Below are 15809 nucleotides of genomic sequence, written 5' to 3' on the forward strand. Positions count from 1 at the left end.
ACTTTCAGTTATAAGATGAACAAGATCTGGGGATCTAATACGCAGTGACCATAGTTAATCACATTACACTGCACACCTGAAATTTGTTACAAGAGCAGATCTCAAGTACTCTCAACTCAGAAAAAGGTAACTATGTGAGGTATTGAATGTGTCAGTCAACTTGACTGGGGTAGCCGTCTCACGATGCACATGTACACATTGTATACGAAAACTGTCCCTTGGCTTATTCTCATTTATATTCTGTATCTTTATTTTTATTTACATGATATATATAAACACAGAAAGCTGTATGTATATGCCCTAGCAGGTTTGGCTCAGTGGATAGAGCATCGGCCTGCGGACTGAAGGGTCCCAGGTTCGATTCCGGTCAAGAGTACATGCCTGGGTTGCGGGCTCGATCCCCACTGGGGGTGTGCAGAAGGCAGCCGATCAATGATTCTCTTTCATCATTGATGTTTCTATCTCTCTCTTCCTCTCCCTTCTTCTCTGAAATCAATAAAAAATATTAAAAGAAGAAACCTGTATATCAATTTGCACACATATTTTAACATGATGTCATTATTATTTTCTCTCAGTAGGAGACTAGTAGCATCACACTGATTTCTGTTCAAATCTTGGTCCATGTCCTTGACAAGTTATTTCATTCTTGACATTTTCCTGACCTCAAGAAAACACATATTCTGTAACAACACATATTCTGTTAGGTTTTTATAGTGATTTGAAATAATGGCTGTTGAAAAAGTGGCCATCAGTGCTTTGTACCTGGTAAACAATCAGTAATGGAAGTGGTTAGTTCCTTATTTCATTGCTACTCCCTTCTCCCCTTTCCCGTTATCTTTAGTAGGCAAGCTAATTTTTACCTCTTTGAGTATTTTATTTGCAGCCTTTACTGTAGAGATTCATGCCAGAAGGAGGGAAGCAGGCAAATTTTTTTAACACTGATGGGTCTGATGGCAACTTTTAGGCAAGTACTTGCCAAGGATATGTTTGTATTGTAAAAAAGAACATTTGAAATTTCTCTTATGCTTCTTGTTTATGTAAAGCTGTTTAAATACACCAAGTAAGTGGGTTGAGTTTTACAATCTTGAAAACTCTAGTGGGTGTCAGTAGACTCTTGCAAGTGAACTTGGCAGTAACATGTAGCCACCAGGCTAATTAGCTCTCAGAAAGTTCTTACAACATCATACTTGATGTGTATTGGGTCTACAATTAGAGACAAACCCTTTTCTGTCTTTCAAAGCCATTGCTATAGTCCTGATGCTCTGTCTAGGGCCTCCAGCACCCAGAATTGGTTGTTTATGGATGAGAGATATGCAGGATATTTATCATTGTGACGTTGATTAGCGGCCATCTGTCTTAGTCTGTTCAAACATCTATTGCAAAATACAATAGATTCTGTGGCTTATAAACAACAGAAACCTGTTTCTCACAGTTCTGATGGCTGGAAGTCTGAGATCTAGTTGCTGGCAGCTTCAGGGTCTGGTGAAGGCCCGATTCCTGGCCTGTATATGGTCATCTTGCTGTGTCCTCACATGGTGGGAGGGGTGAGGGAGCTCTGTCCCTTGGCTTATTCTCATTTATATTCTGTATCTTTATTTTTATAAAGACACAATTTATAAAAATAAATTTTCTTTTATAAAGACACAATTCCATTCATAAGGGCTCCACTCTCATGATCTAATAACCTCCCAAAGGCCCCACATCCTAATATTTCACACAAGGATTAGGGGCTCAACATATATATTTTGGGGGACACAAACACCATCCTTCCTGCTGTGAGCGGTAGCTGTCACGTGTCAGGCTGTCTTCAGTGGTTTGCTTTGCTGGATTTGCTGCTGATTGAGGGACCTAACCATTACCTTCAAAGAGGTGTGGCCCATCAGGCCTCTGGTTTTCCCTGCCAGCTCCATCCTGGAGTGGGTAGGCCTCCTTGACTTTGTTCTATGTCAATTCTATGAGTCTAAGGTCTATTCAGTAGGGAAGACTGTAAATAATGTGTCTCACATTTCTATACACATAAATCAATCTGTTTGTGATTTTTACAAGTACCAAAGTTAAAGTCATTTTATTTGTTCCATTTATTTTCTTTGCTTAAACTATGAAATATTTTAACCTTTTATCAACAAACGTTAAAAAAATAAGGCCACTGATTTTTACTTAAAGTTGCTAATGAAAAAATTGAAAAGCAAACAAGTTTCATTTAAAAGAAAGGAACTAAATGCACTAATATAAAGCAATTCATAAACCCAGTAGCCCTTATGGCATTTGGGGTATGGCTTTACTTGGCATATGACTTTATATAAATAAAAGTATTCAAAAATACCATAGAATCAGAATAACCCACTTTAAACAGTTTATTTTTAAAAGACCAGTGATTTATAGATGAAAGTATTATTTCATACCACTTCTTAAGATAAAAGTGAGTTTCCCCATTTTATTCTTGTTCATATACATTTGCCTCAGCAGGAAGAACACTTACTGTAAAATAACTTGAAAAAAATCTTAGCTTGGGGTGGTAAACACATAACACATATACAGATGATGTATTATAGAATTGTATACGTGAAACCTATATTATTTTATTAAGCAATGAAACCCAATAAGTTCAATAAAAACATTAGCAACTAAACCTAGGAATGCTCATTTATATTATCAGACATAAACATTATAGTACCACTTGGCATTCGTTAGTAACTATTTAGGATCCGGATTTTCTTACTTCACTTTTTAAGAGCATTTTATGGCTTGATGTTTCCCCCGCTTTTTATGCACTCAATTACAGTGAACTTCCAAACTTCTAAGGAAATGTTTTCTGGTTCTACAATATAATGACAGAGGATCTTCTTGCCCTGCCTCCTCTACCTTCATTTATTGGTGTTTTCCTAAATGTAATGTCACAGGCTTTTTAAAGATCCTCTCTAATAAAAGAGTAATATGCAAATTAACCATCACTCTGCTACACAAGACACACCCACCAGCCAATCAGGGCGAGCATGCAAATTAACCCCAACCAAGATGGCTACCAGAAGGGAGGCTTGGGTTTCCCCGGCAACAGAAGAAGCCAAACTTTCCACACACACTGGTGGGCCCAGGCCTCCACTCAAGGATACAAAGTTTCAATTATAGAAGGTAAACAAATCCAAACAGAAATGGCGGCAGCCACAGATCGAGCAGGAGGCTTGGCTCCGCTCCAGGCTACAAAGTTTCAATTGTAGAAGGTAAATAAGTTCCAGATACCAGGGCATCTGCTTGGGTCGCCAGGGGCGTGGCTGTCCTGCAAACCACCACAGGCCCCTCGCCCAGGCCTCTCCACGCCCCAAGGGAAGCCCACCCTGATCCAGGACACCCTTCAGGGCAAACCAGCTGGCCCCCACCCATGCACCAGGCCTCTATTTTCCTATCTAATAAAAGAGTAATATGCAGATTGACCATCAATCCAACATACAATATGGCTGCCCCCATGTGGTCAAAGATCCTGCCCCATGTGAACAAAAGATGGCCACCACAAGATGGCCAGCAGGGGAGGGCACTTGGGAGGCACCAAGCCTGCAAGGGAGGGCATTTGAGAGGCACCAGGCCTGCAAGGGAGGGCAGTTGGAGGCAATCAACCCTGCAGGGGATGGCAGTTAAGGGTGACCAGGCCGGCAGAGGAGGGAAGTTGGGGGCAAACAGGCTGGCAGGGGAGCAGTTAGACATCAATCAGGCTGGCATGGTAGTGGTTAGGGATGATCAGGCTGGCAGGCAGAAGCGATTTAGGGGCAATCAGGAAGGCAGGCAGGCAAGCAGTTGGGAGCCAGCAGTCCTGGATTGTAAGAGGGATGTCCGACTGCCCGTTTAGTCGTACATCCCTAAACGGGCAGTCGGACATCCCTCGAGGGGTCCCAGATTGGAGAGGGTGCAGGCTGGGCTGAAGGACACCTCCCCACTCCGTGCACGAATTTCGTGCACGGGGCCTCTAGTGTCATTATAAAATGATTCTTATTCAGTCCTGACTTTCCCAAGTACATTTTTTTAACTTTGGAATTTTTAAAATTATTGGATAAAATGTTTTTATGCATGGATGAAACATTAATTTTTAAAATTATTGGATAAAATGTTTTTATGCGTGGGTGAAACAGTATGTGGCCCATTTGTATTATTACCTAGCAGCGTTTTCTTTAAGTGTGGTCCATGGACCACCTGTTCCAGAGTAACTTAGGATTCTTGCTAAAAAAATACACATTCCTTGCTCCTCTTAGATTTACTTAGAGTCTCTGTTGGTGTGGCCTACAGATATGCATTTTAAACAAGCCGCTTGGATGATTCTTATGCATGCTAAATTTTGAAGTCCATTGAAAGGATGAATTAGAAGCTAATTTAAAAGAGACGTACAGTGTGAGGGAACGTTTTAAGATGTGAATTAATAAGGGGCAGCTTTTTCATTTTAAAATGAATAATTTTTCAAGCTCCTTCTAGCCCTAAAACTATGAGATTATTTTGTCCTTTGTATATGCTCTGAACATTGCAGTTTTGTTGTATTCAAGCTTCTGAGAAGGCTCTACTTTGGCCTTTTAAACTGTTTGAAAGGACTTCTGTTGGTGACTTAAAATTATTTTTTTTAAATCAAATCCTTTGAGGATTTAGAAGTTTTTAATGGTGATCAGAGATGGAGTTTAGAGACTGTATTTGAATTGTTTTTCATGTCTTCAAGGTCTGGGCATTTCAGAGTCAATCTGATATTGCCTAACTGGGAAGGGGATAGGGAGGAGATACCATTAATCCATCAAATGGTACATTTTGATTTACAGATTTTCAAAACCTTAGAAGTTAACATCAAGGCTTTTATTGCAACTTTCAAGGGGTAATATTAATGAAGAAAATTATTTTTTTCTCAGTAATATTGTCTTAGGGCGACATTATCAAATTAAAGTCAGTATTCTTTTCATTAAAGTTGTTATAGCGATAAAAGAATTAACTATTTTTCAAAGGCAAATTAAGGAAACATAATGTGCAGATATTATAATAAGAATTTCTCAAACTGAGGTGTGACATTTTATCAAAAACATCTGATTTTCACTTGGAAGATGGCTCAGAGAAAGAAAGTAATTAGTGCTTTTTATATTGCTGAGTTGAAATCAGATTGCTTCACAAGAAATTATATTTCTTTGTTATATAAGAACATAATTTGTTGTCTTATTCTGTGAGTGACTTGATTACCTTAATTAAATCCTAAGAAAATAATATACAGAGTGTTTATTAAAGAACAAAGTAAATACAAAACAAATAGTTTTTCTTGGAGATAAACTTGCAAAGTGAAAATTGTAGGGTAACCTGAGGAGGCTAAGACCCAGCTTTCTGATTGATTTAATCTTTTGGCGTTCTTCTCATTTGAACACATCCTTGCTTAATACTAAGAATTAGCCTGTTCCTTCTTTATATGGTTCTACCCAGAGAGCAAGGGGAGAATGTGTATCTCCCTTTGACGATGCACTTAGAGACTTACTATTAAAGGCCCTATTTTCTTAATAGTCTAAATATATATGTATATTTAGTCACAGGAAATTGTACACACATTTAATATCAATTCAGGAAGCAGACAAGCAACTTGTACTGACTACTTGAGGAGAGAGCATAAGGAGGTGATGGTCATTACTAACAATAAATGTCACTCAGGAAACGTGCTCTGCCAATGCAAAGGCCATTTTCACAGGAAAAGCTGTACTTTTTTGTCTGACCTTCCTGAAGTAAGAAACAGTAGGTTGAAGCAGGAAGCTTCATTGATATTTCTTTAAGGCAAGGTGTTGTTTTTTTTTCCTTTTTCTTTCTTCCCTCCCTTCTTTCTTTCCTTCCTCCCTTCCTTTCTTCCTGCCTGACACTCCTCATCTGAAGCTCTTCAGGAAGGAGACAGCAACATGTAGATAAAATTATCTTTCTGCCACTGGAGATATTTTATTACATTCAGAGAATCTAAATGGGATACTGAAAGGAGATGTTTTTTTTTTTCTTTTTAAAAAATATGTTTTTATTGTTTTCAGAGAGGAAGGGAGAGGAAGAGTGTGATAGAAACATCAGTGATGAGAGAGAATCATTGATCAGCTGCCTCCTGCATGCCCCACAATGGGAATCAAGCCCACAGCTTGGACATGTGCCGTGACCTGGAATCGAACAGGGACCTCCTGGTTCATAGGTCAATGCTCAACCACTGAGCCACTCCAGCCAGGCGTGTGTGTGTGTGTGTGTGTGTGTGTGTGTGTGTGTGTGTGTGTGTGAGAGAGAGAGAGAGAGAGAGAGAGAGAGAGAGAGAGAGAGAGAGAGAGGTTTGCTAGAATCCCTGGGATAGATAGAAAAGGGAAATTGGGATTGGAAATATGTACATTTGTATCTTGCCTTTCTTCTGAAGAGTTTTTGTGATTACTTCATGGGATGTTATAATAATCTATTGTCAAAATTGTTTTATTCAACTTGTAGAAACATTATGACAGTACAGCTTGTGTGATCTAACTTTGATAAACTCTAGGGTTAAAAAGAGAGGCGACACAAAGACAGGCTTGGAGAATGAGAAGGAAACAATGGTCTTTTTTGACAAGGAGTCAAATATTCAATTCACTGTATTTGTGAATTCCAGCAAGCTTTGATCACCTTGTCCAGAAAAATTCAGCAGGAAACTGAATTTGCACAAGGGTGCCAGGTGAAGGTTTGATATGCCATTTCGACTTCTTGTGCCTTGTGCAAAGGAGAGAATATGCTAGGCAAACATTTGCATATTGCACTAAAAGGATATAAAAAATACATTACAAATCACCGATTCTGTTGACTTCACGTTGTTTGATTGGAAGTAATTTCCTCTTGATTGTTTAATTGCCTATAAATGCTCTTCCCTTGCACCTAACAGCTCTGTCAGGAATAGTCTGTGCGTAGCTTAATGTCTGGCTCTTATGCTCCTAATGGATGTGACATATACCTCTCCTGTCTTCATGGGGCCTGTGTTGTTGACCTCCCCCAAAGACAAAACACAATAACACAATTGCATTTAACCCATCCTTTTCTTAAGAGGAACAGTTCTTAAATTGTCTCTAATATGTTGGAGTTTTAAGGTAAAAGGGGTCAGGTATAGGGGTTTTCTAAGAGAAACACATTCCGTGTTTTTATTTCTGTGGTGGATGAAATACATTAAGATCAGCATAATCAGAGCGGGTCTTACTTCATTCTCTGCCGGGCAATTTTAGATGTTTGTTATTTGTGATCACGATTCATTTGGGCACCAAGTATTATCCTTTTGTGAGTGGTAGGACAGAGACTGACTAAATGATGTGTCATATGTCTGGACCCCATGTAATCAACGTTGCTGTATTGCTGAGAGTTTTGCTCTAGTTAAATAGAGAAAAGGAGAGCTAAGTCATTCCAAGGTCCAGGTCAGTCTGGGCATGCCGAAGTGAAAAGAATTTATACTCCAGCAGCCGGCACTATATGCCCAATGTAAGCACCAATTTACTTTCACCAAAACATCATTACTTTATATGAATATCGTTAGTTTGAATTTTTGCTGGCTTTATATTTTTAATTTGTATACATATTAGGGTTCTATATTTATGTAAAACTCTAAGCATAAGTAAAGTTATTCCTAGTTTTATGTGGGTACATATAAATACGTAATGTTATGAAATGCATTAAAAATAAATTTTAAGGTAATACTGAGGTAATGTAATAAAAACAAAAAACCTTTAGAACGGTTTTGTCCTTGAGTGATGTCAAAGATAAATACAGCCATACATTACTTAGAGCAATGAAAACAGTTTAATTAGTAACTACACAGGGGAGAGAGCTGGGCTCCATTCTGAAATGTGCAGAGGTGACTTGATGAAGCAAACCTTTGTCAGTGATAGTTACACAGTTACCGCGTGCCCTCAATTTCTTATAACAGCGACTGCTGTGTATTAACTATATTTGAGAGAGTTTGATTTTAAAATAGTAACTGAACAAAAATATGATAAATCATGCTGTTTGGTTTCAGGGCCGAGATCTGGACTGTAAAATTCAGGAATATAAAGAAGCTGGGAAAACCTTCTCAGAAGGTCAAATAATAGAATGGTTTATCCAGCTGCTGCTGGGAGTTGACTACATGCATGAAAGGTATGTTCATTTGTTACTAAGGGACAGGGCTTTTTAAAACAGTCATGTCTGTTTTAAATGAAATTTTGGGGCATAGAACTGAAAGAAAGCAAGACCAAAAGGTAAATGACGATAGTTAAACATCTATAATATACTTTTCCATGAGAAAACTGTTGAATGATTGTGTCTAGAAGATTTACTTGAAAAGCATTTTTTTAGTTGTTCTAGAAATCAAGCTGGCCTTGAATACAAGACAGAAAATTATATTAAACTCATTTCCGATATCTGATCATATCCTGTGAATTACAAGTGATTTCCAGATACCTTTAGCATGCTATGGATTTATTACATCTGCAGCAGCTTGAGCTGTAAATGCCCTAGGATGCTACAAATGCATTGCACGGTCGCCTTGGAATGTGTCCATGCACATTTAGCGGAGTTTACTTCTCAAGGCAAACTAAGTAATTGAGGCAAAAGATATTGTTTGGTATTCAGACCAAAAGTCAGTTTGATGTGAAGTACCTGATGAAGAAGGTCAAGGTATGTTTTCTGAGTTCAGTTGTCTGTAATTTGTATTTACAATCGCTGTTTCAAAAATGTATTTTAAAACTGTTAAATAAGAAGTTGTAGATGTTAAAATGTTTTACTTGAAAAGATGTACATACATAGACAAATAAAAGTAGATATGATGAGATGTCTCTGTTAGCTTTCAGCTTAGGAGTGGGCAGAACATGTGGTAACACTCTTATTGAACAAAAGTAGAAATTTATAGGGTACACCGAGATCTGTCTATCCATGGATATCAGATAGTTCAAATGTGTCGTCTGTGGTTTCTGATCTCATAAAAGGTAATTGGACAATTCTGTGCTTTGCCGTGACCCTTCTGAAACACATGCTCCAGGAATCAGATAGCCACTGACTTACTGACAGCCCCTTGCAATCTTTTGATTGATGTAAAACTATCCAAAGAGATAATAATAAAGGAATATAAAATAATCTTTTAATAAACTACTCAAAGCTGCTGAATGTACATACATACAGTTGATATTGTAGATTTATTTTCTTTATTATTCCATGGCATATTTATTAGCTTATACATAAGGAAAACAACACATATAAGGATACTAGCTTTGGTATTTTGTGTGCAAAATATAAAACTGAAATCTGGTACCCTGGCCGGTGTGGCCCAGGGGTTCAATTCCTGATCAAGGGCACGTACCTGGGTTGCAGGTTCAATCCCAGGCACAGGTTGGGGCACATTTGGGAGGTAACCAATCAATGTGTCTCTCTTCCATTGATGTTTCTTTCTCTCTCTCTCTTCCTCTTTCTCCCTCCCCAAACTCTCTCTAAAAATCAATGGAAAAAATATCCTCGGGAGAGGATTAACAAAAACAAAACAAAATAACCCCCCAAAATCCTGAAATCTGGTTTATTTAGGAACCCAAATATTTTGATATATTTGGTTCTACTTAGTACTAGTTAAAATAAAGGAGTTTAAAATAATCCTTAAGAGAAAGGATTTAATTTTTTTTCAAATCCTTCAACATTCCAAGAAAGTCATTAAATGGAGCTTAAATATTTGAGTATTTGTGAATCTGAAATACCATCCTTTGATTCAGATTACAAATGATGGTGCTTCTTATTCATTATATTATTATGACCAATTGTAAAGTTTTTATATATAAATAAGAAATTTTCAATTTTTATTTATTAAATAATGATACATTAAAAATAAGGCCTATCTTCAAATTGCTGTTAGTAAATTAGCAGAGATAAAACATGGACCCAAATAACTATAAACTGTGTATCATTATGCTATACAGGATTAAGAATCTCTACCATGTATGTAATTATGGTCCTGGATAAGCTACTTAACCTCTCTGAGCCTTTGTTTCCTCAACTATAAAATAAGAATAATAATGGGATCCTCTTTGCTTACTTATAGGATCCTCTCTGCTTGCTTATAGGTCTTTAGGGAATATGCATTGAGATATTATACATTTGAAAGTTTTCAAACTGTTAAGCCCCGTTTAATGTTGTTGTTTATGGTTGTAATTCAATGTAGAAATGAGGGCATAGCAACCAGAAAGGCTAAAAAAAACACCTCTTGACAGTAACAAGTGTTGGCAAGGATATGGAGCTACTGGAACTCTCTTACATTGCTGCTAGGGTATAAATTGGTATAGCCACTTTGTAAAAATGTTTAATAATAACTCCAAAGCTAAACATTCAAATATCTTATGACCCAGTAATTTCGTTCCTCATAAAGAAAATGAGTACCTTTGTCCAACAAAAGACATGTACAAAAATGTGCATAGAAAGCTTATTTGTAATAGCCCATACACTAAGAAATATCCATTTACAGTAAATGGTTAAATAACTTTTGGTATTTTCAAACAATGGAATTTTACTGTGGAATAAAAACAGAATACACTACCCTGGCTGGGTAGCTCAATTGGTTAGAGTGTTGTCCCAATATGCCAAGGTTGCAGGTTTGATCTCTGGTCAAGACACATATAAGAATCAACCAATGAATGCATAAATAAGTAGAACAACAAATCAGTGTTCTCTCTCTCTCTCTCAAATCAATAAATTAAAAAAATTTTCAAAGTTGATGTAATTCTAGAAGAAACAAGAAAAACAGAATACACAATTGATATAAACCTGAGAGACATGATGTTGGGTGAAAGCAGCAGATGCAAAATAGTGTATACCATATGACTCTGTTTGCAGACCAGAAACTCCCCTTATTCTCAGGCCTTTAGACTCAGGCTGAATTACACCACCCACTTTCTTGGGTCTCCAACTTGCCAATCTGGAAACTTCTCAGCCTCTATAATTGTGTGAGCCAATTCCTCATGATAAATCTGTCTCTGCCTCTATCTCTATCTCTATCTCTATCTCTATCTCTATCTCTATCTCTATCTCTATCTCTATCTCTATCTATCTCTGTCTATCTTTTATAGGTCTGTTTCTTTGGAGACCCCTATTACAGTGTAGCAGCAGAGCAGATAAAGAAGATCCTAGAAAAACTAAGAGTGATTTTACAGAAGAAATGAAGATATTTTTTTCTGACTCCTTTGGAGAATTCTTGTACTTATTATAATTTGATTTATTTATATATTAATAATATTCTAAATCCATACACTCATAAATAATGATGTTAAAACTGTGAATATTCACAGTTCATTAAAAGCTATCTTGAGAATGTAACACAAACTCCTTCCTCCCCGTGGACTTGAACCTCTGGTGCACAGACAGCTCTAAGTTTTCTTAAAGGTGTTTATGTCCTGGGGCTCATTACTGACGCCCCCTGGATTCCTAGGCTGGTCCGTTATTTGAGGGACTTTGAACCTTGGATAAAGCTAGAACCCTATGCTCTCTGAAAGTGCAGTCCTATAATAGCCTTTTTCCTTTTTGGTCCAATTAGTTGTCTAATCTGAAACATCATCTTTTCTGGATGCCACAGCAGAATTGGGCAAAAGGGAAATACTTGGGGACAGAGACAAAGTCTTGTTCATCTTTTTTTTTTTTTTTTGCCCCCCGAGTGCTAACACAGAAACCACAAAACAAAGCAAACAACCCTCCCCACCCCCACCCCCCCCCAAATAATTTCTGTTGAAGGGGAAGTTCAGTTAGCCTAGAACAGCCTCTATGCAGAAAGCCCGTTTTCTGGTGACATTGAGGCCTTACTGATTTGGGTGCTTTCACAGGGGAGGAGAAACCAGGACAAAGACACTTTTCCGGAGGCGACTGCCTCATCACTAACATCCCACACATTTCCCAGCCAGTCCTGTGTTGGAATGGCTAAATATTCCCTGAAAGGTGGCATGAGGAATTTATTTTTAATGTAGTGAGACTCCCAGGGAAAAGACCTACTTGTGAATCCAGGTCAGGAAATATGTCAGAAGATGGAGGTGTGCTTAGGTTTGAAGATGGACAAGCAAAGGAAGTTGTGGTGTCGTGTTACTGGAGATTCCTGTTTTGTTTGTTTTTTCTTTATTGATTGAGGTATTACATATGTGTCCTTATCCCCCTTTTGGCCCCCCAACCCCCCTCATGCCCTCAAGCCCTGGTGTTTGTGTCCATTGGTTAGGCTTTTATGCATGCATACAAGTCCTTTGGTTGATCTCTCCCCCTTACCCCAACCCTCCCCTACCTTCCCTCTGAGGTTTGACGGTCTGATCAATGCTTCTCTGTCTCTGGATCTGTTTTTGTTCATCAGTTTATGTTGTTCATTATATTCCACAAACGAGCGAGATCATGTGATATTTATCTTTCTCTGAGATTCCTGCTTTTGCCTGGTACCCACTTCTTGAGGATGTTCTCAGGTCACTTTTTCAAGGAGACTCCACCACAGTGCCAGGCATAGGCAACTCCTGCTGTGTTGGCAATAGCTACATTGGAGGAGGACCCGACTCTACCCCTGACTTATAACACAGAGGGCTCCTCATGGTCATGGGAGCCACAGCAACAATGAGGAAGCCAGACAGGTGCCTCAGAATCTAGGACGAAGGCCAAGTGGCAGAGACCAGCCACGGCAGCTACCCGAGCCATGCCTCACCTAGGAGTCCTTGCTTATGCCAGCATCTTTGGCAAGGAGAGTCTGAGATCCACCCTGAGACCCTACAACCTAAAGGACAGACTTTTAGGGAAGGGAGCTGATGTGTCAGAAACGATTAAGGGCTTAAGGAGAGATGGAGACATTGTTCATACCTTCTCCACAGTCCCACCTTGGGTTGGGGCCCTGAGAAACACCTGCTCTATCTATCTCCACAGACTGTGCTTTACTCTGTTGTGGTTCTGAAGGCCAGAGTTTGTAGAAAATGGCTGGTAGAAGAGACGGAGGCAGGAGCTCTACCATGTGTCTGAACACAGCTTCCATCTAACCTTACCCAGGCCACACTTAATTCTCTTGGGCATCATGGGAGGGACCTACCACTTCCATAGAAATGGTGTGGGACATCGGAGATAATGGAGGGAGAGCTACTTTGAACTTTTTAGAAGAAGATGTTCTCTAAGTTGCCTATGTTACTAGTCACCTTGTTATTTCTTAGATTTGATTTTTATATGCTTCAAAGGAAAGAATATTAACCAAGTAGATGATAAGACTTTCTTGCTGGAACTATTTTTGCTTACTGTAACCACAAAGTCAATAAAAGAGACTTATAAAAAATTCACCAAATATATATATATTAAGATTATGACCAAGTTACTTCTTTTTTCAAAATATATTTTTATTGATTTCAGAGAGGAAGAGGAGAAAGAGAGAGAGTTAGAAACATCAATGATAAGAGGGAATCATTGACTGGCTGCCTCCTGCATGTCCCCTACTGGGGATTCAGTCCTCAACCTGGGCAAGTGCCCTTGACCAGAATCGAACCTGGGACCCTTCAGTCCGCAGGCCGATGTTCTATCTGCTGAGCCAAACCAGCTAGGGCCCAAAATATTTTGATAGCTGGTCTGTTGCATAGAATTTTTTATTCTATCACCATGGCACCAGCCAATTCTTATAACTGCTTCCTAACATATTGTTTGCCTTTTTCTTAAAATATCTAGTAGTGAATAATATATTCACACACACATGAGGGCTGTTAATGTATTATTATCTGTAACTCATCTTCTGGTCTAGAAGTCTTCAGTAAGTTTCTCTTGCTTGTATTACTTATTCCAATTGTATAGTAGCTGGGTTCCTGGTAAGCTCCCTATATCACTATTCCAAAATCTAAACCCTTAGACACTTTGACTCCCTGGGTACTTGTAACTGTAAGAGACCCAGTACCCTCTCCTTGGATCTAGAATAAACAGCTGCAGGGACCAAATGAATCAACTTAAGATGCTTTTAATTGCAAGTAACAGAAGCAGCTTAAAAAATAGGTTATATATAATAGACTATAAAGCTTTGTGATAATTCGTCTAAAACTGAATGTATGATTACTTGATATAATACTATGTAGATCATGCTACAAAATCACAGTAGCATCTGGCCTATTGAAGTAGTTGAAACCATCTCATTTTTTCTTCCAATTACACGTTCGCCTGACTTGAAACCCGTTTTTTAAAAAAATCTATTTCCTTATGGAAACAAGAAATTTGTTGTGGCTTTGTTGCTTTTAAACATTCTTTGGGAATGTATATTTATGTGTGAATTACTTCACATACACTCATATATATTTTTAAATGTTTATTTATTGACTAGAGGCCCGGAGCACGAAATTCGTGCACTCGGAGGCGGGGTCCCTCAGCCCATACTGCACCCTCTCGCAGTCTAGGAGCCTTTAGGGGATGTCTGACTGATGGCTTAGGCCTGGTCCCTGATGGCTTAGGCCCGCTCCCTAGAGCCATCAGTCAGACATCCTTAGCACTGCCATGGAGGCGGGAGAGGCTCCCACCACTGCTGCTGCACTAGCCAGCCATGAGCCTGGCTTCTGGCTGAGCGGCACTCTCCCTGTGGGAGCACACTGAACACCAGGGGACAGCTCCTGCATTGAGCATCTGCCCCCTGGTGGTCAGTGCATGTCATAGCGACCAGTCATTCTGCTGTAATTTGCATATTAGCCTTTTATTATATAGGATAATGTGTTATTATGGGCAAGGCCTCTAATTCAATTTTTTTTAGGTAGTTAAAGGGAGGGGCAGAATTTTCACTTGAACCTGAAGCTAAAATTGCCCTTAGCTCAAAAATCTGCATACCACTGAGACACATCTTGGTGAGGCTCATTCTGAACCCCCACACTGTTCTATTATGTGTATAAGTATTGGTAACCATCTTATCTCTTCAGTGAAAGTAACCTTTTTTTATGTTACAATGACTAACTTCATCTTATGAGTTGTGTTTTGGCTTCAAGAGCTGTATCCATTATTCATGCAGCAACTTCAGCTCTTTTGTTCAATATTTACCTGGCATATCTTTTATTTTCTCTAAATCTTTCTAGATTTTTATGTACTAAATAGGAATAGCCCATGGACATAAGGCCTGGAAGGGGCGGGTGCAGGGTGGAGAAGATCAATGAGGGGGGAAAAAAACTAAAACAAAGGGACATCTGTAATACTTTCAACAATAAAGATACATTTTAAATAAAGGAAAATATCTTAGTTGAAAAGAGTTTTATGTGAAATAATATAAGTACTTGCTCTATACTGTACTTTATATTCTCAACTCCTCTCAAAGAGATATTAATTGACCCTATGTTCACTTAATGTTAATTGACCCTATGTTCATTGACTGCAGGACTGACTTCCACCACGCCGACCCAGCACTGACTGCTATGGGGGCTGTGATCAGACCCTGCTTTTCTCTCCCAGCCTCTGTCCGGGCCTGATTGAAGCCCCCTCAGCAGTCAGTGCTGGGTCACCTCAACTGAGGTGCCCGCAGCCCGGCAGTCAGTGCTGGGTCACCACGGCAACCCAGGGCTGACTTCCGGACTGACATCCAGTTGGTCGAGCCTCCGGTTATTGTGGATATGATGGACCCAGGGTTTTTATATATTAGGATTGATTTGAGAGAGAGAGGAAGGCAGAGAGAGAGATTGAGAAAGAGAGAGATTCATTTGTTGTTCTACTTATTTATGCATTCATTCATTGATTCTTCTATGTGCCTTCATCCTGGATTGAAGCTACAACCTTGGCGTATTGGGACGATGCTCTAACCAACTGAGCTATCATGCCAGGGCCACCCATATATATTTTGTGTAGTAAGATTTTAAAATTTAACGTTTTGC

At 39.0% G+C, this 15809-nt stretch overlaps 1 protein-coding gene across 5 annotated transcripts in view; it reads left to right on the plus strand.

Annotated features, from left to right (window-relative positions):
- NEK11 (NIMA related kinase 11) overlaps window positions 1–15809 on the plus strand; it is a 193325-nt gene that overhangs the window by 49582 nt on the left and 127934 nt on the right. For all 5 annotated transcript variants that reach the window (XR_008558849.1, XM_054729552.1, XM_028129297.2 and 2 more), the window contains exon 4: window positions 7991–8109. Coding sequence is in view for 4 of the 5 variants with exons in the window: in XM_054729552.1 (XP_054585527.1) it covers window positions 7991–8109 (119 nt within the window). In the remaining variant the exon portion in view is untranslated. The remainder of the gene's footprint in view (window positions 1–7990; window positions 8110–15809) is intronic.

The sequence above is a fragment of the Eptesicus fuscus genome, chromosome 18 (assembly GCF_027574615.1).
Source record: "Eptesicus fuscus isolate TK198812 chromosome 18, DD_ASM_mEF_20220401, whole genome shotgun sequence".
NCBI lineage: Eukaryota > Metazoa > Chordata > Mammalia > Chiroptera > Vespertilionidae > Eptesicus > Eptesicus fuscus.